Source organism: Numida meleagris, chromosome 1 (assembly GCF_002078875.1).
Source record: "Numida meleagris isolate 19003 breed g44 Domestic line chromosome 1, NumMel1.0, whole genome shotgun sequence".
In the NCBI taxonomy this organism is placed as follows: Eukaryota; Metazoa; Chordata; class Aves; order Galliformes; family Numididae; genus Numida; species Numida meleagris.
This window is the reverse complement of record NC_034409.1, coordinates 135,036,229-135,062,644: the sequence shown is the minus strand read 5'-3', so window position 1 is coordinate 135,062,644 and position 26,416 is coordinate 135,036,229. Positions and strand designations below refer to the sequence as shown.

At 41.1% G+C, this 26,416-nt stretch overlaps 1 protein-coding gene across 8 annotated transcripts in view; it reads left to right on the top strand.

Moving 5' to 3' along the window:
* TMEM255B (transmembrane protein 255B) overlaps positions 1-26,416 on the top strand; it is a 70,875-nt gene that overhangs the window by 17,739 nt on the left and 26,720 nt on the right. For 7 of the 8 annotated variants that reach the window (XR_002443790.1, XR_002443792.1, XR_002443793.1 and 4 more), the window contains one exon: positions 12,090-12,179. The exons of the other annotated variant lie outside the window; for it this stretch is intronic. Coding sequence is in view for 4 of the 7 variants with exons in the window: in XM_021414594.1 (XP_021270269.1) it covers positions 12,090-12,179 (90 nt within the window). In the remaining 3 variants the exon portion in view is untranslated. The remainder of the gene's footprint in view (positions 1-12,089; positions 12,180-26,416) is intronic. 8 annotated transcript variants of the gene reach the window in all.

Below are 26,416 nucleotides of genomic sequence, written 5' to 3'. Positions count from 1 at the left end.
TGGAAGGAGCCTTCAAGGGTCATTTAGATTAGACTATTGAGTTTTAGGTAGCGAAAGAGTGGTAAAAATAATCTCATGTTAAGTGACAGTTATATTTGTCTTCTGTAATACTGAGAAGATCACAAAAAGTATTGTACTGTAACTGCACAGTTTTAGAGCAGGGCAGCCTGTGTGTAGACTGTCCAGTCTCCTTTTATGCTATAAACATGGTGCAGTCTTGGATGTTAGCTCTCTTATTTGGCAGGAGGCTGCTTGTAACCCCTTTTAATACTTTTGGAGAAGGATTTTGCATGCGGTCAATCCATTGTTGTTCTGGGAAATCTCCATTATTCTTTGTCATGAAGGAAAATTCATATGTAGAAGTAAGGCAAATAACTGGAGATGTTCATAAGGCTCAGTTATTTCAGCTGAAGAGGAGGAGGACAGGTGTGTCTGTGGGTATGAAAGCACCTTCCAAAGTGAAGGCAAGTGAAATAAAGAAAAACATCCAACTATATAGGCAGTAGAAATGTAGGCAGTTGAAAAGTTATTTATATTCTATTTTAGTTAGTATGTTACGGGATACTTTTTTATTAGTATTAAGTATTTCATGGATGAAGGACTGAGTTAAAATATGTTAGAATTTTTTTTATACCATTCTTTGAACTCGTGCATTAAAAATGATGATTTCCAATATAAATACAAATGTACAACTACAGTATAGACATTGAAGTTGTATTTTATCACACCTCTTGTCTAAGGTTTGAATGACTCAGTATTATTTGAAGTATTTGTTCACTCTGAATGTTGAGCATGGGGCAGTATTTTCTGCTATTTTTTCCCCATTTGAAGTGTTTTGGCAGAATAAGAGAATTTAAATTCAGGGGCACCTCTGGTTCAACTAGTTGCTTAAAGCAGGGACAACTTCAAAGTTAGATCAGGTTTTGCTGTTACGTGTGGACTGAATATCTGCAGAGCTGTGGTTGGCTGCTGCCCCCTGCCGTGGTGTCCTCAGTGAACTTGCTCAGGGTGCACCCCGGGCCCTTACTCAGAGCTTAATGAAGATATCCAACAGCCCTGGCACCATCAGGGGCACCCTGAGGGACACTGGTCTCACCTGGATGCCCACCCACTGACCACAGCTCTGTGGTCCCAGGTGCCTAGCCGCTTTCCAGCCATCTTATATTCCACCTGCACGATCTCTTTTGCTCCAGTGCAGCTATAAAAATGTGACAAGACAGCAGTAGCACCCACCCTGGTAAGATGCTGGGTAATTGATCTGAAATGCCCAAATACGGAGTGGCTGTTGGCAGTTTATCTTGTCTGTTAACCACATATTTTTGATGATAGGAACCACAGACTTGGGGAAAGAGGACAGGATGCTACATTGCCACTCCAGGCCAGTTACTGCATACCAACAGATATTCCACCAATTGCATCTAGCTACAGCATAGTATGGTGGTTATTTCCCTCTCATCTGACCCTATACCAGTCTGTTTGTTGTACTGGTCCCAGGTCTTACCCACCTTTGGTACCATGTAACACAACATGGTGCTAGATCAGACTCAGAAAAGAAACTACCATGTTTTCACTGTTATCTTTGACAGAAGGAAATGCCAAATTTATTACATAAATTTAGGAAAGAGAGACTTTGATTTCCATTTGGAGAGCTTTCTTGGCAACCATAATGGCTTCAGGTTGCTTCTGGAAGCTTTTATTATACAGTCACAGGTATGCACAGATACATGTATGTGTATTTGTATGTGTGTCTATATTTATATATACATATATATATATATACATGCACCAGCACAGTTTATTCTCAACACTGTAATTTTTTAGGGTTGCACTGGTTTTTTTTTGAGTCTGAGACTTAAGTTATGAATTCAGTTTAAATCCTCCATCTTATTAAATGGAAGTCTTTAGGGAAGTAGTCCTTTAAGATCTCTGCTTAGAAACAGCATGTAGAATTAAAGGCATAATGAGATGTTGTCTTTTTTGGTTCTTTTGTTTTTTTCTCTCTGCCAGTTTGTTTGCTGTTAATGTAATAAAAGCATTACAGTCACATAGCTGAGAACAAAAGTAAACTTTATGACCCATTAAATGTGTTTGTGGAACAATAGGGAAATTGATTACTTTCCCAAGCAAGCAGGAGACAGGGAATAAAAAGAGTTGTGGTAAGGAATCTTGGATAAATATTCACGTGTGCATGGATGAGAAGGTGAGGTGGGATATGTCCAGAAAAAAAGACAAGCAGTCTCTGATCCTCTGCTTGGAGAATTAAATAGACGAGTACCCCAGCTGGCCAGATGCAATCTTTCAGACACAGCAGTCAGAACTTCACTACATGAAAATTTATAATTTGATGGTAATGCATTTCTGATAAACAGCATGCGTGTCTTGGAAAACACTGCAGTCACTGTAATGTGAAAGAGGATTTATAAAAACAGATTTTGGTGTTAAGTACATGCTGCTAAAAAGTGTAAGCCGTAGTAGTCTTGATCCATGTCAATTCCACCACGTTTCACCAGGGAGCACAAGGTCTTATGACATGCAGCATGCTATTTATTTCTGTTTTATTGTTTTCATACTGCTCTAAACAGCTGCCTCTGTTTAAGTGGTGAAACGAACTTTTATCAACAATCAAGAGCATTCGTGTAAGGAAATATGTGATGGATTCCTATAATGTTAGCACTGCTGATCAGTGGTCTACATTTGTTTCACTTTTATCCCCATCTATTTTAATGCTGTATTTAATTTTTGCTTCTTGTCTATGTATTCATAGAATCATAGAATCATAGAATTAGCTAGGTTGGAAAAGACCTACAAGATCATCCAGTCCAACCATCCACCCACCACCAATAACCCCACTAAACCATGATTCTCAACGCTATATCTAAATGTTTCTTGAACACCTCCAGGGACGGTGACTCAACCACCTCCCTGGGCAGCCCATTCCAGCGCCTGACCAATCTTTCAGAAAAGTAGAATTTCCTAATGTCCAGCCTCAATCTCCCCTGGCGCAACTTGAGGCCATTCCCCCTCATCCTGTCACTAGTTACAAGAGAGAAGAGGCTGACCCCCAGCTCACTACAGCCTCCCTTCAGGTAGTTATAGAGAGAGATGAGGTCTCCCCTGAGCCTCCTCTTCTCCAGACTGAACAATCCCAGCTCCCTCAGCCACTCCTCATAAGGCCTGTGCTCCAGACCCCTCACCAGCTTCAATAGTCCTACATTTGTAACCCTTTTAAGCCACTCTTAAATAAGTGCTTTTGCTGATGCTTGAATTCTTATGAGTTTGAAGTTCCCACTGGATTAACGCCTGCATGGGCTGGTTCCAAAACCATTGTGTTTATATTGCTGTTGTTGTTTTCTGTATTATGTTATTCTGTTGTCATCAAATCCAAGGCATCCTCCTCTCCTTCCACATTACCCTTCTTGCTCCCCTGTCCCAGGCAAATGACCAAGGGAAAGTAGTGACGTGGAGAAGAGAAAGTGCAAATCAGAGCAGCCAACATCGAGGGAATGGAAGAAGTATTGTCAAGATATTGATTTTGGCAGCATGTATACTTCCTCATCTAGGTTCCCTCTCTAGCCAGTGGAAAAAAGACATACAAGGTGGTTAATCATATCCTGTAATAGGTGCAGAGAGTTTCTGGAAGTGCCTGGCCCTCTGTTGGCTACAGAGGAGCAGAGATGCGCAGCTAAGTACTTACCTTTCAAGTAGCTGGAATAAGGAATGATGAAATCTATCCCTTAGGGGAATTTTCGTAGCAGCTCCACCACATATAAAGAACACTCTTGGTTCCACCCAGTGTACCGTGTAAGAACTAGCACCTCATCTTTCATGGTGCACTGCAACATTCCTCTTTCAGAAATATGTACTGAGACTTCACACTCTGTGTGAGCAGTGGTCTTCATATGCTATGGGGGAATAAAAGAGTACCAATAATAAAACTTAACCCCACGTTGAGATTAAAAATACTATTTTATGTTGCCTTCTGTTTTTTGACTTGGAAAATGTGAAGCAAGTACTGTTCAGCCTTTCGTCTGATGCTGCTTCAGCAAGATCTGCTGGAGTCCAGTAGCTGGATCTGTCTTGAGTCTTCAGCAGACGTGAGAGATATTGCATCAGCAGTGATGGTAATTTTAACTGAGCCAAGACAAGCATTTATTGATCTTGAACGAATTATCTTGAATTTATTATGTGTTCTTTATTTACACATACATCAAATTCATTCTCTGATTGCAGTATAACTGTGACTTCTGTTTTAAAGTCTAAGTGCATGTAAATTGCTCGATGGAGGCTGATTTCATTCCCTTGGTTGGTCATTCTAGAAAACATTTGCTCATAAAACAATTTGAAACAATTTTCTGGTTGTTTTAGATCTAGTTTGTAGCTGATGTTAGATTCTGAGAGAAGGAAAAATACATTAAGCAAGTAACCCTTTTCAAGAACTTTGTTTCATGTTTCATAATGGCTAGTGATTGAAATGCCACCATTCTTTTATACGGGAAAAATAGTCTTTACTTTGTATAGCATCTTTTGCAGGAACTGTATCTTCAAATTAAAAGTTAAAAGACAGGATATGTTACAGAAAGATTAGGGGAAAGTGGATTGGTATAAATAATGAATTAGTTCAAGAAGGCATTTCTGGAGGGTGAAACCATGTGAGAGACCTAGACTAGGGAACTGAGTTAACCAGACAAGGTTTTTATTTGGTCAATACAGTGTTAAGGCAAAATGTTTCCATTACACTTTTCTAGGTGACTGGAATTGCAAAAGAGTTAAAGTGCTCTTCTCAAAAACAGTGAGGGTGGCACAGCAGCTGCTGGCTGCCAGGGAGGGGATAGAAGAATGGGAGGGATGCTGTGTACGCAGATGGCTGGGAAAGCCTTGTGAGAAAGCTTAACAGTAGTATTAAGGGGTGGGTTTGATCGATCGGCTTTCATGCCCTAGAGAGAAATGACAAGCAAAGAGAGCTGCTCGGGAACGGCTGATACATTTGTGGCAATGTCATTTCATCCCTGTTTGACAAAGCAGTGGTGAAGATGCCATAAAAGAGGGCTCTTTTATTTTGAAATAAAAACAAGAATTTAAGATTAGTGGAGATGAGGAGACAGCAAAGGAACATGCTGAGGGATGCAGAAGTAATAATAAATGGATGCTTCCGAAACAGTGGTGCTAGTATGCTAGATCGTGGAAACTGTTAAGTCAAAAGTGATGGAAAAAGAAGTTGCATAATAATAAAATACTCACCTAGAAAGCATGCAGCTGAAGGAAACTGAACCAAAGCCAGCTAAACAACTGGTAGGTGCAGGGAGATTTGCCAGGAAGAAGTCACTGAGCATGTGCAGAGGTATCCATGAGTATCTGCAGCACAGAATCCAGTGTCAATAGTAGAAACAGAGGTAAAACAGCAGTAGTACTGCCTAGTGACTCAGGTAACTGTTCGTAAATATGCACGGACCTAGGGAGGATGTGTGCACACACTTGGGGAGAACACTGTGCGGACGCCTTCCTCGGGCCTTACATACTGAGAGGAACAAGTGGCCTGCTGGTTGCTATCTCAATTTCCATACCATGCAGCATGAATGTCTCTCTTTCTCCTGTCCCTAAGGGCCCAGGTGCTGGTACTACATTGTGTTGGGTTTTTCTGCTGTGCCCAGCATGAAGTGTCTGAGATCTCAGAGGGACAGGGGTTGTTGTGGCAGCCAGAACACGTGGTCATGAGGTACATTGCTCCATGCAGCTGGGCTGTGTGAGGCACCTCCTGCTGTGGGACCCAGCACATCCATCACACAATGCTGGGCATGTTGTCAATGTGATCAGAATGCTAATTTCTCTCATCCCCATAACTGTCACAGCAAATGTCACAAGTTCCCAGTAAGTCAAGGAGTTTGTTTACCTGACCAGTAAAAAAACTTTCCCTGTCCTCAGGATCTCTCTGTGTGTAAGGAGGAGCTGGAATAAGCAGACTCAGATGTCTGTACTCTCTCCCTTCTGTGTTACTCAGCTGTGCTACACAAGTCCTCGTGGGCTGGAGGAGAGCTGGGATTGTTAAGTCACCCTCTTGCACATTTCCTGACCTTGGGCACTCCTGTTGTCCTTTGCCATTGTGACTTGAGTAATTAATGAATTATCTCCACAAGCTGAGCAACAAGACCACTGGAGGAGATTAAGAAAAAGCAGTATGCATTAACTGTGCCTGCATAGGGCACACATTAACTGTATTGAAGGAGTAGAAGAAGAAGTCAGGATCAAGAATTCTGCCTTTTACCATTCTGCCCTTCAGGACATGGGGAACGAAAAAAAAAAAAGATTTTCTGAATGGAAGTTCTGGCTTTATTTTGAAAGTGGGTTTTGATCTTTTTTTTTTTTCTCCTTGGCATAATTGATATCTCTAATGTGGTCTCTGTGTTCTGTACCAACATTTGTTTATCTAATTAATTCTGCCCTTTTGTGCATGTGAATTTGCTTAAATTTCTCATGGGACCTTTCCCTTGCCTGTGTTCCACCAACTGGCCTTTTCATGTTGCTGTTTTTCCTAATTATCCCTGACACAATACTGGAAAACAGTGAATTTCTTCTCAGGCAGGAAAACAAAAGTATCCTTGACCACAAACAGCACAATAAATCCAGCCCTTATCAATGATTTATAACAGCTAAAACCTATCTTTCACTTCAATAATTCCCAGGAATGCAAATTACATAAAAGAGGTGAGACAACCTGATGACTTCTGCCACTACTCCTGCTTTCTTCCCTTCTGCCTTGGCCGCTTGGTATCACCCTCTCATTTGCACCATTTCTAATGTTTTTTTTTCCCTTTAGTAACCTGATTTAACTCACTTTGGGGAACAGCTTTCTGCCTAGAGAGTGAATTGCACTGGCTTGCTGTGTCTTCAGACAAACAGCAGAGCTTGTATGCAATGATGCACCCCTTGGAGAGAGGCAACAGAAAAGAAAGCTGGAAAGCAGGGGACCAAATTAGGGATGAAAGAGCAAGACACCATTTCAGATGACAGTGAGCAGCTGCATAAGCTCAGCTCTGTACTCTGAGATAGAATTAACAGTGAGATAAGAAAATCTCAGTCAAAGATCGGTGTTGTTGCTGATAATAATCAACAGTATATTACTGGACTTCATGAATTGCATAGCAATGATGGGGAAAGGCTATAGATTTCTGACTTGTCCAAACACTTGACTGCATGATGTGTGCAGTGTCTGTCTGAAGGTTTTTGAAGACGTCTGCCTCACCTTGCTAGTAATACAAGTATCTAGTCTAGGTGTTTGCCACATTATTAGGTGTCTTACCTTTGGAAGCAAGTTTTATTCATAGAAGAGATCTGAGCCCCAGCCCTTGTCTTCCTGAACTGTAACAGTACTGGTGCTCTTAAGACACAGACATTTACTGTGTTTTTCTTCTCCCCTCCTTCATCTTCAAGTCAGTCTAGGAAACAGTTCTTCAGCTGCTATTTAGGCAGTCAGAAAAGTCTGTCGTCATTAGGAATTTGTGTCATTGTAACTAGCACTATGACTAGAAGTGACATTGATGAATAATGAATGTGATAATTCTATCTCCTGTGGTGTGACAGTCCTCCAGGTGAGCCTGGATTACAGCAGTGCTATTGCTGAAGAATCAACCTTTGGAAAGAACAGGTTGGCAGGCTATAATTTGTGAAGCACATCACCTCCTGTAGTGAGAAACCTAATTCGCCCAGTTGTGAAACCAGTGTAGGAGCCTTGCCTGAGCTTAATTTTGATCACAGAAGCAAAGCTTCTTTCCTAAGGCCAAGGGGAAAAAGTGGCCATTATGGGAGGGGATTAGCTACAAAGAAGAGGATTTTCCAAATTAGAGAAAAATAATTCACAACTGAAAGTACTTTTATGACCTCTCACCTCACAACAGAGGCAGCATTTAGTTGATAGCAGCATCTGAAATGGAGTGCAATGAGTTTTCTTGTCTTAGCTTTGCAGGCTATTAATCTACAGCCCTATTAAGGTGCCATAACAGATGCAGTTCCTGGCTGAGATTGTGTCACATGTGAAAAGTCGCCTGTTTTCCATCTGCGACATAGTTTTTCTAAATATTTGTCCTTACAGCTTCATCTTCAGCGTACGGAAGAAAAGTACAGCAATTTTATTTAAGCCTCTACTAAGTTTGGAGGTTGGAGAGATAGAGAAATGACACCAGTAAAAAGCTCCACAGAAGTAAACTTTATTTTTGGGAATGTACTGCCAGCCTACAGCAAACTGGCCTGTGTCTGTCTTTTCGAGATATATTTGTTTGAACCTGCATATTGCAACATTTACAAAGCCTTTTGCAAAGCTCTCACTTCTCAGAGCAAAAGGCATTGGGTAACAGTGCTTCTTAATTTACATTGCTGGGGGTAATTGTGATTCTTCCTCTGTCTGGAAAAAAGTCCCAGAGAGACCTGATGAAGAGCGGAATGCTTGGAGAGATTGAAGGCTGTGCAATGGAAAAGCTATTTAGGATGAACGAAGGGAGTCTGTCAGATATAATGTAACTTACATTTGCTACCAAAGTGATTTAGAAAACAGAAATCCATATATTTTCTAAAGTTGCAGATCTGCTTAGTCTAAATTGAGAGGATGAGGCACCTCAGAAGGCATCTGGTGGTAGAAATGATTTATGTTATTTGAACATGCCTTTTGTCTGAAAACAGGTAAGGGCTAACAGAGCCATGAAGAAGCCAGGTATCTGCCACAGCTGTGACCTGGGACCTAGTGAAACTCATAGAAATGTTTGACAGGAATATTGAAAACAGCTGGTGAGGTTCTAGCCTCTAGATTATGCTGGGGGGTTGACATCATTTTCTGTGTCTGCTGCATGTCTCATTGTATCACACAGGTGACAGCATGCCAGCCAGGTCTGATTCAGCACACAAAGTGCCTGGGTACTTGAAGTGTCTAAGTCAAGTGGGTGCATGGGTGCAGCCAGTGTGGCCACATCAGTTCCATGTCCAGGGGCTGTCCCTGGCACAGTTTCTTTACCAGGCTTACTTGCACAGGACAGTGAACGAATGTGCTGTGTGTCTGCTGAAGGACATGAGGTTATCCAATGCAGGTGAATATTTTGCAATAGAACATGTACCTCACTTCTCAAAGGCGGCAGCACATGAGAATTAGCAGTCCAACCTTTCACTAGTTTGGCATTTTTGAGTATTTTTGTATTGCTGTGACATGACTGAAGGTAGGAGCTCTTTGTTTAATAGCGTGTGCAAGAGACCCTCATTCTAAGTGTTATTTTGTTTTCCCTTTTACTGAAACACCTCTGCTAAGCATCTGGCCTTTGGTTTGGATTGTTAGACCCACACAATACAATTTTCACTGTTTAGTAACTGATTTCATGTTTCCCTTGTAAGTAACCATATTACTGAATTGTGTACCAGGACCAAGAGCAAACATGTTCCAGTAATGACAGGTGTAGAGAAGTCTGACTGCACAGCAATATAACAGCAAGAGCTAAACTTTTTCTTGAATAACTGCTAAAATAGATTGTTATGAATAATGAATAGTTTTCCTGACAAGGCATACTGCTGTTAAAAATGGAGATGCAATGATGTGATGGATCAGTATTTATTTTTTTTAAGTGCTGCCCTATCTATCAACAAAATTCTCTGTATATAAATGAAGTACGCTGCTTTTCTTTCTTGACACAGATAGATAGGCTTGGTAAACTCACAGCTCCAGCAATCACCCACCACTCAAGAAAATTAGCTTTTGAATTTACAACAGCCCTCCATTTGGCTGTCTTGGCTGCAATTTTGAGAAGAAATTGGATTTATAATTTATGTGTTTCTTGCATTCTCAATAAGCAACAGAAGGCTTGAGGAAGAATATAAATCTGTAATTTTATTTTAAGGAATTGTGTTGTAATTGTATTTGTTTTATCTATCTGAAACATGTGTAAGTCAGTTGAAATCGGAAGTACCCCAGCTGAGCTAGAGGCACATTCTGCCACTTCTGCATTGTAATAAATATTGCTTCCATCAGTAAGTGAGCCTCTTAATTCCAGAGCCCACTCACTGAAGTGTTTGCTGGCAGGTGTGAATAAGAACCTGGCTGACAACCTCTCACTTCCATGCAGCTCCTTGAATGGAGAAGTGCTCACCATAATCAAGGAGCGCAAGGTCAACTCAGTAGCTTCTGTACATACTACAGTTTACCATGCACCTTTGTATATGGTCTCATAGCTATATGGTGAAACTGAAAGGCCAGCATACTCTTATTATGTGATTTAGGCTTTCTCAGTGAATAGAAGATGTTGGTTTGGGGATGGTAAATCGTCAATAAGTTACTCATGTGTGAAATGAAAAGCCACCTGGAGGTCAATTTCCAGTACATTTATCTTGAACTCAGGCAATGTGGAAATACCTGGCTAAGCCCACTAATTATTTGACTGACTGCTATGACTTGAAAATCAAGATAGGAATATCAGACAATAATGACTTAATTTGGACTTTAAACACTGCTGCTTTTTCAGTCAGGTTCTGTAGTATGTTTCTGCCTCAGAGCCTATGAGTCTGCAGTGGTAACAGCTCTCCACCAGAAGCCCCCACCGTTACTGATCTTATGAGTTTCATGCCAAGATCTTTAGATGGCCAGATGTAAGGCACGTTCTACCATGCTAAAGAGCCAAGGGATAGCGGAGGTTGAGAGGTGATGCAGTCAGTGTTTTCTCAGGGTTTCAGCCTTGCTACTGCAGAATGGAGCTGGCTGCAGGCAGCGTGCAGCAGGTTCTTGAGATCAGCCAGTGCCTCAGGCACTTCTGCTTACCCATTTCTTCCCCACACTGTGGATTCAGATCACAGAGCAATACCTCTGATCACTCCATCCCACCTATGGTTACGAACTGTGATCTTGAGCAAACGAAAGAATAAAATAGTTAATCAGAAAGCATTTAGAAGCTGTGATTCTTTTTTTAGCCTTCTGCTTTTAAGTTGTACTTCTTTGCTGATTTACTGAAAACTCTTACATCTAAATGCTAATATTGCTTTGACCTGTATGCCTAATGTTATGGGCTTCTAAGGCTGTAATTTCTTATTTGTCTAGTATGTATTTTCCTGAGGAAGTCACCAGTGCCATGTCCCCTATTGACACTGTTGAATTTATACTGTTTTTAGCATAATGTATGCAAAAGAGTCCTTTTTTTTTTTTTTTTTTTTTTGCAAGGTTTTGTGGTACGTTACAGCTTCTAGGCATACAGAAACAGCACTTAGGTAATGCAGAAAAGAGTTTTGTACATGCTCTTAATGCTCAGGCTAGAAGACATCTGTGGCTGCTAAAGTACTTTTAAGCCCTTTGCATTCACCTGCAATGAATTACGTACTAGGGAGCCTGAAGGTTTTAATTGGAGAATGCCTGCCTGCTGAGGTACTAACAAGTTACAAGCTTGTTGGTAAGGGAAAGATTAAGTGTTGAGTCAACTAGAGTCCTGTTGGTAAAGAATTAATAACAATGAACAAAATTGGTTGGCTAACAAGATCAGTGTGGTGTCTGTGCTGTAGTTGTGGTATGGGCTAAGCTTTGCTGGGCTGTGCAGTTCTGACTCTGAAAATGAGGAATAGACTGAGAGGTACAGCCCCTCCGGAGGTGCTAGTTCTAGGAGTCCAGGTTGTGTAACAAAGCCAGCTCTAGTTTTGTTGTGGTTGTTGTAGACTATGTAGAACGAGAAGAGCTTTCTTAAGAGTTCATATGCTAAGTATGAACTTATTACAGTGTCTTTATCAGTGTGTGTGAATTGCTCCCACTGTAGAGACTGATATGAACAGGAGCATTGCTTTTTGCTATGCTCCTTGCAGACACTACTGCTATTTTATTAAATGAGTTGATTTAGAAGAAATACTTGCTGATTCTAATAACTCTAACAGCTGACCTAATTTTCTTATGTTTTAAGCTTGGTTTGTCAATTCAGCATTAAGAATTTCTGCTTTTCTTTTTTTTACTATGACTGGTAGTCTGCCACATTAATAGGAAGTTATAGCAGGTGAAAAAGTCATCTGAAAATACTGGAAAAAATTAGTATAATTGTTCTACTTAAATGATTATATTGAAAACGTTATTCATTCTGTTTTTCTCTTCTCAGTTAGTAGCATCCATCGTGTTTATCAGCTTTGGCGTGGTAGCAGCATTCTGTTGTGCAATAGTTGATGGAGTGTTTGCAGCACGGCATATAGTAAGTACAGTGGTTTTCTGTTGTCTTTCATTTTTGATAGCTTATGTCCTTTCTAGCAGGAAAACGTTTTATTTTGGTTTATGTCCAGCAGCATGTTATTTCTTGATAATTCTCTTTGTTGGAGAAATATCTTGGCAAAAAAATGAACAGGAAAGCCCATCATGCCAGTATCTAGAGATGGCGCCAACAGCTCATTTATCTCTTAGGGAGCTCCAAACACTGAGGTGTTGTAAAATGTTGTAATGGTAGGTGTGATAAAATGCATACCTGCTTACAAATGGAAGATGCTTCAACTACCACCAGCTTCTATTTCATTTTGCACATGGGATTTGTGAGCATGGTCAGAATTTGGAAAGCACCAAATGGTAATGAGAACCAGAAGTCCTATTGGAAGTTTTAGTAGGAAAGTAGATTGTGGCAGCACAAAGGGAACATTCTGCTGGAGTACAGGCAGCAGAGAAAGTGGCAAGCTTTTGTTAGAGATGGCATGGAGGTGCACCTACTGAGTTACAAATGATCCAAACGTCACCATCTGCCTACCGTCCAAGGTTTGGTCCTTTACCCAGAGTGACTAGTATTTCCAAGCGCGTCTTCCAAACCTAATCCATCTTCTTTGTAATCATGTTTTGTGCTAAACCGGCCCTGTAAGATTCTGACGTGGCCTGTTTTTGCTTGGATTTGCATGGCCGTTCCACTGGATGACCCCGGGTGTAACTTTGTCTCTGGTTAGGACAGAAGCAAAAACCCGCAGTACATTTCCATGGGAGGTACTTAAATGAAGAAGGGAGCAGATTCCTATTCAGATTTTCTGCTGACAAAAGTCCAGTAGTTATGTCCCAGAAAACCATTTCCATTTTTTCAAATACTGGCTCTGACTCCTAATTTCCCAGGAATCAGACTTATTTTTGTCCTGCATTGACGTAATCATTAGAAGGTGTTTGCATTGTGCTTGTACAGTAAGAGAAACTTCAACAACTTGGTGTTTTGTTTTTTATTAAAAAAAAGCCCTCTGAATCTCATGCTTCCTGAGGGGACAGGTGGTTCTCCTTCAATCACTGTTGGCTCATAATGCTATAGGTTACCTCAGACTCTAACAGGGTAGGATTAGCTCCTATTCAGCACTGCTTTGCCACTTTTAGAGACTTGTTTGGGTTTACTTGTATTTCTACCAAATTTGATCGTGTGGTAGCTTCTTTATCTTCCCTCCCCCGTAAGTAGGGTTTTCAGAAGTACGTACCATTCTTAACAAAAACATAATGTAATTTGTAGTCAGCCTTGTATATAGGATAGTGCACTATCTGCACTGAGAGCAGAGGGAAAGCCATGTTAATAGCCTTGCTCCCCATCAGCCTGAGAGCCAGGATGGCATGGGGAGCCCCACGATCACCCTGCCACATGCTGCCAGTTTGCTGACACTGCAGCCAATCAGCTTTTGTCACAGTGATGCCATTATGTAGCCACAACCACATGCTGCTGAGGTTACACATGCTCGCACCTTCTGGGAGGTGAGTTCTTGTGTTGGAGGCCAGTGAATCTCAAACAGAGGTGAACATCAGCCCTTTTCATCTTTCTAGGCACTCTGTTGGTCAGTTTTCACTCTTCTGGCATTAAGTTTCTTTCACAAATGTTATTCATCTGTTCTAGAAATAGTATTGCTTCCTAACTAAATGAAGCATCAATATCATATTTGAATATTATCACGTCCTTCTCTCTGAAAAAAACAGAATCTCTTATGTAATACCTAGAGCTTGTGTTTGTCTCCTCTTTATTGGAACATCAATAGCTGCATGGCATCTCTTGCTTTTATGCCATGCTCTTGATGTGTTATTGTGAACTAAAAGTGATTCAGTTCATTGCAGTGCTTTCCAGGGAGAGTATGGGCTAGGGAGTTGTTGTAGTGGAGCACGAAGGCACAAGGTCATCCCACTGGCCCAACAAGAAGGTGTGTTGCAGTCCTAGGAGTAGTTCTGCATCTGGTTAAGCCAGTGAGCGGGCACGATTGTATCATCTGTGCAGGACTGGAGACTGGAAGGGGCTGCTCACCACCCAGGCATTCCTCAGTGTGCTGGATATGTACAATCCAATGACATGGAGCTGATGAAGTCATAGCATGACGTGCTTCTTAGAAATCCATTTCCATCTGTTCACATTTGTTTCCAAACATTTACATTTGGTCTATCTCTGCTGATCTCCTTCACATTTTATAGCACGAAGTAATAACTAATAGTGCCGTTTAGCTGGAAAACTAATTTGTATGTCAATATCCTTCTCATTTCATCTTGTTCTACTCCTCTGTCTAATAAGAAGCTTAATAGGATCCCATGAAACAAAGGTATATATCACCTCATTTTTCTGACTAACAGACCAGGAGAAATCTGAAAGGATGTTAGTGTAGATACCCCCACAATCTGATCTGTGGAAAGATGGGGCTTTATCAAGAGAAGGTATGTCATGCCAGCTACTGTGTCACTGCTGCTACATTACCTTTCCTCTGCTTCACAGCTCCTTTTCTTTAGGAAGAGCACTAGCAATACATTAAGTTCATTCTGCCACAGGCTGGTACCAGCAGTTTTCAGACCTGTCTTATATTGTATACTTCTTTGGCCATTGCCTTTGGTGTAGTTGCAGGAAAATGAGAATAAAATGTCTCCCATTCAAGGAAAAGGAAAGGACAAACTGCTGGTATGTCAGAGCAGGTGTCTGGGCCTACATTAAAGCCAGGAAGTATTCACAAGAAGAACATGAGCAGTGTTCACTTTTCTGTCTCCAGTATTAGGGTGCTGATACCAGGGGTCCAGGTCCCTTTCCTCCTGGGGGAAGAAGTGCTAGCTGAAGCCAGACTGGCTTCAGACATCAACAAGTACAACATTCTCCTTCACATCAATTTGGAATAAGAAATGTCTCCTGTTTATCACTTTATTTTTAACTTCACTTAAGTTACGAGGGATGCTAAGAAGGCAAATAACAATATTACAGACTTTTCTCAGTGTGTGCCTGCTGTCAGATGGAGACTATTACTGTTGCATGTTTTTTTGCTGCTCTTGTAGCAGTGTGGATGGAATAAGAAAACGTTTTCTTCGTTTTATTTATTTTCTTTTCAAGAGGGCATAAAATTGACAGAAATGCTTCCTGGAAAGCAATGTATTTCAGAAAAGAGATATTTAAATTATTTAAGACTCAGATGAAAACACTTTGCTTAATAGAAAGTTCTGGAGCACAGCACTTAGAAAATTTAAAAATGGAAGGAAAAGTAGCTTGACTTTTAAAGTAGTAGCTTATTTAAAAAATAATGCAGATGTAATTTATTGTACAATTTCGCCCTTCAGCTGCTCTTCTACCCTTTAAAAAAAAAAAAAAGCCAGAAGCAAACAGAGAAAATCAAAGTTAGAACTAATGTGCAGTGATGTTATTTCAGAAAAATATGGTGATCTCAGGACTCCGTTATCTTTGTTAGTGTTTGCTTGAAACATTTTGTTATTCAGCAGATGAGAATAACCTGGTTGTGCAACAGCTAATGTGGATGACTCAGCAACTTCTTGTCACCAGGAGACGCTGTCTCCCACCTCACATGCACATTCTCTGCTGTATCTGCTACCCTTCTACAGTGACAGCAAGCTTTGACAACTGCTACGTGATCCTTAACTTTGCTAAGTTATCCCCCCAGGCAGATACTAAAATAGCCAACAGCAAGAAATTCAGTTAAGAAGTGAGGAAATTGCCTCCAAGAGCTTCCTGGGGAGGTCAGGTAGATGAAGAGTACCAAAGCCATGGGCAAACAGCTTAAGTTGTAGAGAGAAATGTTTTTTGTCATTTTTTTTAATACACATCTGGAAATCAAGGAATGTCAGTACTGACACATGGCCAGTCTTCTTTTTTCTGAAGCATGAGATAAAAAGAAACTCTGATGTTCATGAAAGCTGTAGGAGAAACTAGGGACTTGGAAAGGATAAGTCCTCTCTGCTTGACTATTAAAAGCTGCTTTTTGATCTTGTTCAATGGAATTTGTAGACCACGTCATGACAGATGTATTCAGGGAAATTCACTAAAAAACTGCAGTGAAGATAAAGACCTTGAGATACCACCAGCAAGAAAAACATTGGAATTGTTGTCATTGTCTTGTCTCTAGACACTTCTTTGGGTTTATCTTCTGTATAACTGTTTTTCTGCTAGTTCATAGGAGGATATCTATTGCTATATTGCTAAGGTTTTTCTTCTTCTCAGAATCACAGAATTGTGGGGGCTGGAAGGGACCTCTAGAGATCAAGTCCAACCCCCTGGCCAAAGCAGGTTCCCTAGACCAGGTTGTGCAGGTAGGCATCCAGGTGGGTCTTGAATGTCTCCAGAGAAGGAGACTCCACAACCTCTCTGAGCAGCCTGTCCCAGTCCTCCATCACCCTTACTCTTAAAAAGTTCTTATACACATTTGTGCGGAACTTCCTACGTTTCAGTTTGTGGCCATTTCCCCTTGTCCTATTGCCATACGCCGCTGAAAAGAGTCTGGCCTTGCCCCTTTGTCTCCGCACCTTAGATATTTATGGACGTTGATCAGATCCCTTCTGAGTCTTCTTTTTTCAAGGCTGAACAGACCCAGGTTGCTCAGCCTTTCCTCGTAAGAGAGGTGCTCCAGGCCCTTTATCATCTTTGTGCCCTCCGCTGGACTCTCTCCAGGAGATCCCTGTCTTTATTGTTCTGAGTTCTAGGCTCTAGGGGAGCCTAGAACTGAACACAATACTCCAGGTGAGGCCTCACCAGGGCAGAGCAGAGGGGGAGGATCACCTCCCTCGACCTGCTGGCCATGCTCTTTTTAATGCACTCCAGGATGACACTGGCCTTCTTGGCCACCAGGGCACACCACTAGCGCATGGCCAACCTGTTGTCCACCAGGACGCCCAGGTCCCTCTCTGCAGAGCTCCAGCAGGTTGTCCCCCAACCTGTACTGGTGCATGCAGTTATTCCTCCCTAGGTGCAAGAGTCTACACTTGCTTTTGTTAAACCTCATCTAGTTCCTCTCTGCCCAACTCTCCAACCTGTCCAGGTCTCGCTGAATGGCTGCACAGCCTTCTGGTGTGTCAGCCATTCCTCCCAGCTTTGTATCAACAGCAAGTGTTTTCTCCTAAAACACATCTTCATCCTGTCCTGGTACATCTTGTCCTCCAGTCATCTCATCATCTAGTAGCCCTCCATTGGTCTTAAATGCAATTTGTGCATGTCTTTTTTTATTGGGCAGGGAATAGAATTGGACACCATATTCAGATGTGGCATTATGAGCATCTATCCAAAAGTAATTAACTACTTCCTCTAGCCTACCAGTGATGTTTTTGCTAATGTAGTCTACCACACAGCTGGCCATAAATGCTGTGATGTCACCCTTGCCAACATATGTCCAACTTGCCACAGACACCTCAGGTGTTGTTTTGCCGAACTGCTACGTAGCCAGCCTGAACTGTTGCTTGGGTTTATTCCAGCTCTTATCTAGGATTTTACACTGACAGAATGTAGTCAAGGATTTTAGCTTCAGGTTCAGCTATGTTTAAGGGTACATTAGATTTCTCTTCTAAATTTCTGTCACCAGCAGAAAGGAGTGAAGAGGCTTAGATGCTCTATTAACTTGCATTTCATTACAATTTTTGGCTTTAAGTGTGAACTAGGATGAATTTTCTCTGTTTATAAAGCTTCAGTCTTTGATTATGACCCTTATGTACCCTACAGTTAATTATTGCTACATCCTCTTAGCTGAAGTTCTGGTTTAATGTGGTTTATAGTTAGGCACAAACTGCTTTAATAGGAAATTATTTTTAATAGTGTGATTTCTTTTTTTCCAAGAGTCTGATTTTCATGTGGTGCAATGAAGGGACAGCACAAACTGACAACTTGGAACTGCTGCACGTATTCTCTGTCCTGTCCCCTTGCTATTGGAGCTAGGTTCTTCTGCCACAGAGAGCTGTAAGGACCAGTAAAAAGCTCAGACAATAACTGCATTGCTAAGGTGTCTTAGAAGTACTTCCAAGGTATTCCTCTGAAGAAGTCATTATTTCAGTGAGGGTGATAGCAGTGCCTTCTACTAGGGTATGTTGGAAATATCCAAATAATTTATCAAGCCGGTATCTCTGATTGAAGCAGATTTTATTTGCAATTGCAATGGTGGGCGTCCTGCAAGCAGGAGCACCTGCAAAAAGCAGTGTTACATCTTTTATGCCCTATTACTCGATGCTTATCTTTTCCTCCCCTGGTTCCTCATTGGCAGAGTACTTTAGGTTCACAATCTTCCTGATGCTCAACTAAACATATAGATACAAGCTGAACATAAATTGTTGCTAGCTAAGCATGTATATTGCTAATTAATTAACTTCTAACACTTGCTTACTCAACACTCGGACATTATTTCTGGATACCTGTTCATCCTTGGATAGAGATCAGTGTGGAAGGAGGATAGAGAGGGGCATCCTGATGCCTGCCTGTTGTATCCCAACCTACCCACAGAGTGAGGCAGTTTAGCCTTGTGTGGAGGCCCTGGCTTCTTTGATGTTTGACAAGTCTGCTTTTCTTTTGCTGAGGGTCACTTATCCAAACAGAACAGCCTTACAGCATGATTTCCAGTCCATAATACTATTCCCATACTATTCACAACATTACAGTTTTACAAGTGAGAATTAATCACATAATTCAACAACTATATTTCTAAAATACATTACTGAAATATATGGTATTTCTACTTTTTCAAACTAGCTGTTTCTAAGGGCAAGTTACAAAATATGTTGTGCTTTACTTCTTTAGATAAATTCCCCTTTTTTGTTATCTAATGCAGAAACAACATTCAATTCCTACAGATAGGAGCATGCTTGTAAAGATATTTGTCAAGATCTAGTTTGGAAAGCGATACAGCAAAAAGTGTCTCTCCCTTCCCAAAAGCTGGTGGAGTCTCAAGAAGGGTGCAATTTCTGAATAAAGGTGCTGCTCCCTTGGCTGCTAACCCTTAAATGAGGGTGAGGAGGGGTGAACCCAGGGTCACCCCTTCCAGTAGCTCCAGTGCAAGCAAAGAGTTCCCTGGATGAGCAACACTGTCACCTGGTGCTCAACCATTGGTTCAGGCCATGACCTAGCGATTCCCTTACAGGCCTTTTAACATCAGTATCCATCTTTCATATCTGAGTAGGCTGAGAAACATCTTTGAAAGAATGTTCAGAAAGTGTAATGGATAGTGACTGTTCAAAAGATTGTAAGTTTCTTACAGCAAATTATCTACCCTAATGAGATGCTTCAGGTCAGTTCTTATAGGCAGTCAGCAACATAGTATAACTTACTTAATCACCAGGAATTTGAGGAAACACTGTAAGACACCAAGTTAGAAGTGAAGCCTAAAGTGAGCTGTTTGTAAGGAAATCAATAAGAGCTCGAGGAGAAAAACATCTTGGTATGTTGTTTTGTGATTCCAGGACTCTATTTTTGTAGAGATAGACAAGAATTCTTTTATGTCTCCACAAACAAGAAACTGAGAAAGTGTTGGAAAGTGAAATGCTGGGAAAACTGGTCCAGAGAGATCAGTGGGGATTTGGTGAACTTCACTGGAAAACACAAAAGTTTGAAGTTTGTTTTTTTTGTTGTTGTTGGCGGTGTGTGGTTTTTTGGTTGTTTGGTTTGTTTTTGTTCTTAGATATGGGGCCTTTTATTCTTGCTTCGGGCTTCCCTGGATCACAGTAGTGAAGTGATGTGGGAATGAGAGGTCACGTGTAGGCTTTTCATAATGCAGGATAAGAAATTCTGTTAACAGTTGTAGAGCCTATGTGATAAAAGTGTGATGTGTGATGTACTGGCTTGGAAAATGTATTTACACATTATAAGTAATCTTGTCTGGCTGAAGTATTTTGTTGTGACTGCAGTTAGATGGAAGAGGGACTCCATGGTGCCTCAGGTATGATGTCACCCATTTCAAGCAAAGGTTCAAATTCCCATCTTGACTAGAAACAGAGATAGCACGTGAGTTCTTGATTTACAACAGCAGATTCTTACAAGCTGTTCTCAACACTTCAAATGTGCAGGAATTGGAACAGAAAAAGAGAGGTGGACTCCAGTCCTGGGCTCCCTTCTTGCGCTCTGTCTGACTTTGTCTATGTGCCAGTTCTACGTTTATCATAGGTGTCATTCTTTTCCACTGAAGTTAACAAAACTCATGCAGATATTTGAGGAATACATGTACAAAGGAGAGTGCTGTAGAAAGGCAGAGTTGCTTACCTACCATGAAATCTACAATGCACAGCAAACCAGGCAGTGCTAAAAGGTCCCTTGGATTTTCCCCTGCTTCTTCAAAGTGCCACACTTCTCACTTCAGTGTCACATTTATTCCCTTTCATTTTTTTGCTGATCTGGCTTCTTCCTCTTAATAGGGGTTAGTTAAATTGAAGCCTACCACAACTGCACTAAGCCCCGAGCCTGCAGTTGAACCAGAGGAGACTAAAATACATATCCCTAACATAAGATCTTTACCAAAGTGATTTAAGTGCAGCTGAAATAGTTGACTGCTGAAGCGTATCAGCTGGGTAACTACATATAGATTTGAGGGTTTAGAAATTAAACTTGAAATAGAACTTGAAAATAAACTCCTTATGGGTGTTAACTCAAAGTACTATTTAGTAAGAGTGACATTCTGTTAACTTACTTTCTAGGAAGCTTAGAGACCTAAGGATGGGAAAATGGAGTCTTTCATCTGAGTGACACTAATGTGAATTAGCTGCCATACTAAGTAATAGCAATATGGCAGCCTCCATCCAGTGAAGAGAAAACTACATTATGCAACTGCAGCACCTGCAAAAAGGAGTGTTCAGCTAGGTGTGGATTTTACTTCCTTCAGCTTGTCCAGCGGATGTAGATCAGGGTTACTTTGCATTGTTAACTCCCTCTTCTGGCTGAAATACTACAAATACAGCCTTTTCTTCAGTGTATTGCCTGACTCCAAAAGGACAGCCGGTCTTGATCCCTCTGCTTGGAATTTGTTGGCTGTCTCTGCTCATCTCTGTGGCTCAGCATGAGCTGCCTGGAACTGTTGAGCTCCAGCTGTGGGGTCTGGACACACGCATATTGCTGCAGGCCAATATGCACTCTCTGGCTTTTGCACTACAGCCACTTACCTAGATAAAGGAGATGAGCGTTGTTTTTTTTTTTTTTTTTTTTTTCCTCACAGAAAGCATAGTGTTGTGTGGGATTTTACGCCTTTGGGCTGGATCACCATGGCCATGAAAGACAATGAGTGACAGTGAGACTAGATAGCCTGGCTGCTCCCTTCAGTTGCAGCAAGGTAGGCTGTATATTGCCAAGCCTCTAGCTGTCTACTCTTGTTTAATGCCTGGGATGAGAGCAGTGGGCCCAACAGAAACACTGTGACTGTATTACCATACAGGAAGAGCATGCAGGAAAGCATCAGGATCCAGACTCACCGGACATTGGTCAGAAAGCTAGATCAGGGAGTTTCAAAGCTCGTAGAATGATTTATCACTGAGATCTACTGCTGGACGAATGTTGGTGCTGCTCAGGAGAACATCAGGCTTGGGTGTACAAAGGTAGGGTCCAGTATTCGACTGGAAACTCAGGAGATTGAAGTCCAAATGAATGGTCTTGATAGGACACTGAGCACTTGTGGCTGTAGCTTCCCCTCCAGGTAGAGAAGAACAGAGAAGCAGTATTAGCACTCTGAGGTTTATCGGCTTCCACAAACATTAGTGTATTTCATGTTTTATAGATTACCAAGTACTGTTGCTCAAGTCAACTGTTCAAGGTTAAAAAAAAAAAAAAAAAATCTGAAATTTAAGTAAGTGGCTGTCAAAAAGATGCACCCTCCTTCCCCTGCTTTCATGTTTCTGTCTCCCCTCTTCTTCTAAGACTTAAGAGCCTACTTGAAGGGAAATCTGTGTGTTTATACTTCTGCTAGGTTGGCGGTCAGCCAGATTGGCTCCCATCCAGTTTATCAGGCAGGCCCACAACAGTCAGTGCCAGCCGAAAGCAAGAAGTAGAAAGGTAGCTGGGATCTGCAGTTGGGAACTGGAGCAAGGACAGAACCAGTTCTCATCATGCAGCATTCACTTGGTTCAGCTTGAAGCCAGCTTTGTACCAAGTTAGAAGCAGTGAATGCAGTGATGACTGAAAATCAAACATTGAGAGGCTCAGGACATTAGCCTGCAAGAGAAGTATAGTATGAAATAGCATAAAGATCAAATCCAGAAGCCAGGCAGGGGTGTCCACACAGCAAACTGCTCGTCTCTTGCTGCTTCCTAAGGCTTTGGACAGAACAGGCAGATGCTGCATATGTGCTCTCAAGAATTGATGGCATCATCTGATGGTTGTACAAGCAGTGGCTGAGAATGTCTGTTCCTTTCCCACCTTTAAAATATTTTGTGCAGATCACAGAAACTCAGTCAAGAATTGCAACAGGAGCACCCAGCAGCTTCACCAAAAAGTTCTGCATTTTTACTACACTGTGGCTTCATAAATCCATGGTTTGTACCACAACTTACCTTCAGGCCCCAGAGCCTTGCACATTTCATTCCAGGCTCTACTGATCTTTTAAAAGTCATTTAATGTTCTGAACAAGTCTGTTGGCCTTTCATTTAAAGTAAAACTATCTGTATTTCATGTCTAACAAAATTGTTACCTTGACAGCTGGTGGTAGAATTCTCAGCACAAAGAATAACTAGGATCTTAAATTAGCTAGCTTCTCTGGGGAAGAATACAGAATGCATTTTACGTTCTCTGTGCTGCTACATGAAGCCAAATTACAGCTAATTACTTCTAATTCCATTTCCATCTTGTATGACTCATTAATATAATATCATAGTGTAGCATATACTATAAAAGTGTTTTTTGTTGTTTTTTCTTTAGTTCAGTGAGCTCTAATAATTTCTAACTGAAAACAAGCACTAGTCTGGTAGTTATGTTTATGTTGTTGATCCACCAGAGTGAAAAGAGTTTTACTGATAAAATTCTTCAATAAAAAGTGCATAAGTTTGTATTCTGTGCGTTTGGAAGTCAATAGCCAACTATCACACAGTATTTACTAATATTAGACCTTGCATCTGGCACTGAGATGGGAAGCACAGACTGTGTTCCTACAGTACCAATTAATTACAGGAGGGAATTATTATTATTTTTTTAATGGACTTAATCTGAAGATTGGAGCACAGGAAGACTCTTGCATCCAGATTAAGCCATTCTTCCAAGATTTTTCTTTGGTACTGCAAGATTCTATGACCACGCTTGCATAACAGTTATTTATGTTAATACATCCAAATGTGATTGAATATACTTGAAGCCAAAGGGTGAATACTATTCTTTGCACATCGCAATCCAGATGGTAGAGCTCCTTATGCTGGATAGGTCTCCAGCCTAATATGAAGAGCCCTGCAATGAGTTTACAGATAACTACAGATGTCTGCGTGTCTGGTGTTTCCAGCCATTTTAGACCATGGAAGTTCTGCATTGCTGTCTGCTCTGGCACACTCTCAGCCAGCAAAATCACGTCCTTTCAGGTAAAAATCTTCCCGACAGCAATCACAGTTACATCAGTGCTTGGAAGCTCTTTCCTGGGTCAAAGAAGGGCTGTCGGGATGCCTTTTTATCTTGTGAATACTTTCAGTTGACACACAAAGAACAGAGAAAAAACATCCCAGCTCTGGGCTGCAACCACTAGAACAATGGAAAGCAGCAGATATAAAGAGGAATTAAACATAAATTTAGTAAAGAATCTAAATGAGAAGTCATCTACCAGGGAGATGTAGCTAACCAAGCTAACATAACCTGTGAATTAGTGAACACTAATGCCCACTAGCACAAGGAAGCTGATTTACCTATAGTTATGGGTATTTTGTAAGGTATTAGTGTCCATGTCTGCTCTGTTGCTATGGCCTAAACTCAAGCATTGTACCTCTCTCTAGTGGTCGGCTGCTGCTTCATTCCCAGGATTTTATTTGGCGCTATATGTATAGCCTGTATGACTACTGCTGGATTATTAACTCTAGCTCTTGTGTTTCTCTCTGCTTCACAACAAACATTATCAGCCTGGATGGAGTTGGTCATGGCATAATCAAAGGTTATCTGATAACAGAGGGCTCTTTAGACTTGCAGAAAAGCACAAGTGCAGTGAGTTGAAGTCAATGCTAAACAAATTGAAACCGTGAAGTGGATGCAGGTTTGATGACAGTGAACAATAGGATCAGCTCTGTCAAGGATATGGACAGTTCTCCATCACTGACATCTTCAAATCTCAAGTTACTTTTTATGTAATCTCATGAAACGTATCCAGAAGTTATGAACTTAATGCAGAAGTCTTGAGGTGAAATTACTTAGCTTTGTTATTCAGAGGGTCATTCTAGAGCAGGGTATCAAAAGAGGGGCCCTGTGAACTGCTCTTATGGTCAGGTTAAATCTTATTACCAGAATGTGTTCCCCACTGGAAGTTGTTTCAGGGTCTTGACTTTGGACTTGAAATCTGTGAAGGAAATATAGTCTTTAACATGACCATAACCAAAATAGTATCTCTACTAAAACCAGCATTTCTTGGCCATCAGATAACATACAAGACAACCCCATGATGAATTTTTGGATGCATCTAAGGGCTTGTCAGCAAAACTGTCATCTAGCTAATATTTTCTAGGCTTTGAGAAATTGAATTCATACTGTAAAAGGGGTACGGAAAGGCTTCAGGGTGTTTTTCTAAAGAATCTGCAATCTGATGTTCCTCCATTTCTTGGCCAGGTAAGTACTGTGCATACAGCCTGAATATACTGATATTACAAAGGACCTGTTAGGCTACTTTAATTTGGTTGCCAGATATTCTTCTGTAAGAAAAATAATTGCTGCCCTTTTTATGGAGGACTCCCTCCAGTTTGCAGAGCCTCTCATATTAGCAGGGGCAAAGCCTTCTGGTTTTACAATTCCTTTTTCTTCTTTTATTTTTTTGTTTTTTTCCTAAAATTCCTTTCAGGTTGAGCTAACTTGAAAATTCTTAAACATTGCCTTTTCTTCCCTGCTGTAACTTGTTATTCTGTGGGGAAAAAAGGTTGGCACGGTGTCAACCAAACACAGATATTTGAACCATTAGGCAGCACACATGTTGTGTTTGGATGCCAAAGAGTGAATCCCTTGTCAGTGGCAAAGAAAATGAGAGATTCCTGGTTTCTTTCCTAGCAGCATCTCTCTAGTTTTACCATGTGCTCTCCATTTTTGCAGCCTCTGGGACAGGGCCAGGTAGAAAGCTGTCCTAGGCCTCCTGGCTCTTCTTCACCACAGAATAGAATCATAGCCTTCACAGATAAGGAAAACAAGGACTAGTCCAGCCCCCAGGGGACACAGACATTGCTCCACTGGCTTCCCTTGTTGAAATCTAACGGCCCGCATTGGGATCCCTCTTTAATGTCATGAGTTTGGTCATTCAAGCTGCAGTAAAACAGCTTTGAGGTAAGAATTACTTGAAGGTGCAGTAAAGGACCTCTTACTACAATTGCAGTAGTGAGGGAGAAGGACTGCTCTTTTACTTTAAATTTGAAGTTCCCATTTGGAGAAGATAGTAAGGGAATGACACGCATCTGAGTTTATGAAAGCAAATGGCTAAGTGTCATTTCCGTTTAATTATATGATCCTGTCTCATAGTGAGCACAATTTCAGTACACACCACTGTAGAATTTTCAGTGCACTGGGATAATAGCAAATCTGTCACTTCTAATTCCTTTGGCCTCAAAAATTAAATCATTTTCTCTTAGCTTTGTTTTCAATGTAACTAGATGCAAACTACACTGACTATATTGTAAATCAGCTCTAGAGATACGGAGGGAGATTGTGCACATTCTGCACAAATGATTGTACTGTAACCATGGAGGGGGCATGAGCAGGATTTAGTCTGTATGTGAGATGACACTGCTGTTCTAGTTTCCATATATCATAGTCTTCTGCATCAGTAAAGTGCTCTCTGTGTCTCCTAGACATCCAAGAATTGGTTCTTGGGGGTAATTGTTTAGCAATTTAGAATTAACAGATTGGATCCAGGGAGATTTACTGTGTACTTTCATCTTTAACCTTCCTTATGGAGCACTAGCCATGATGGAATTTACACGAAGCATACAAAGCACGTTAGTTACAATTCAGTCCTAAGAAAGGTGGTGTCTGGGGCAAAGTCTGCTCTGAAAAGTGCTATCTACTTCCCTCTCTTGGGCTGCCAGCAGAAGAGAATTCCTTTCATTGTTTCCTATTCTCAGAAA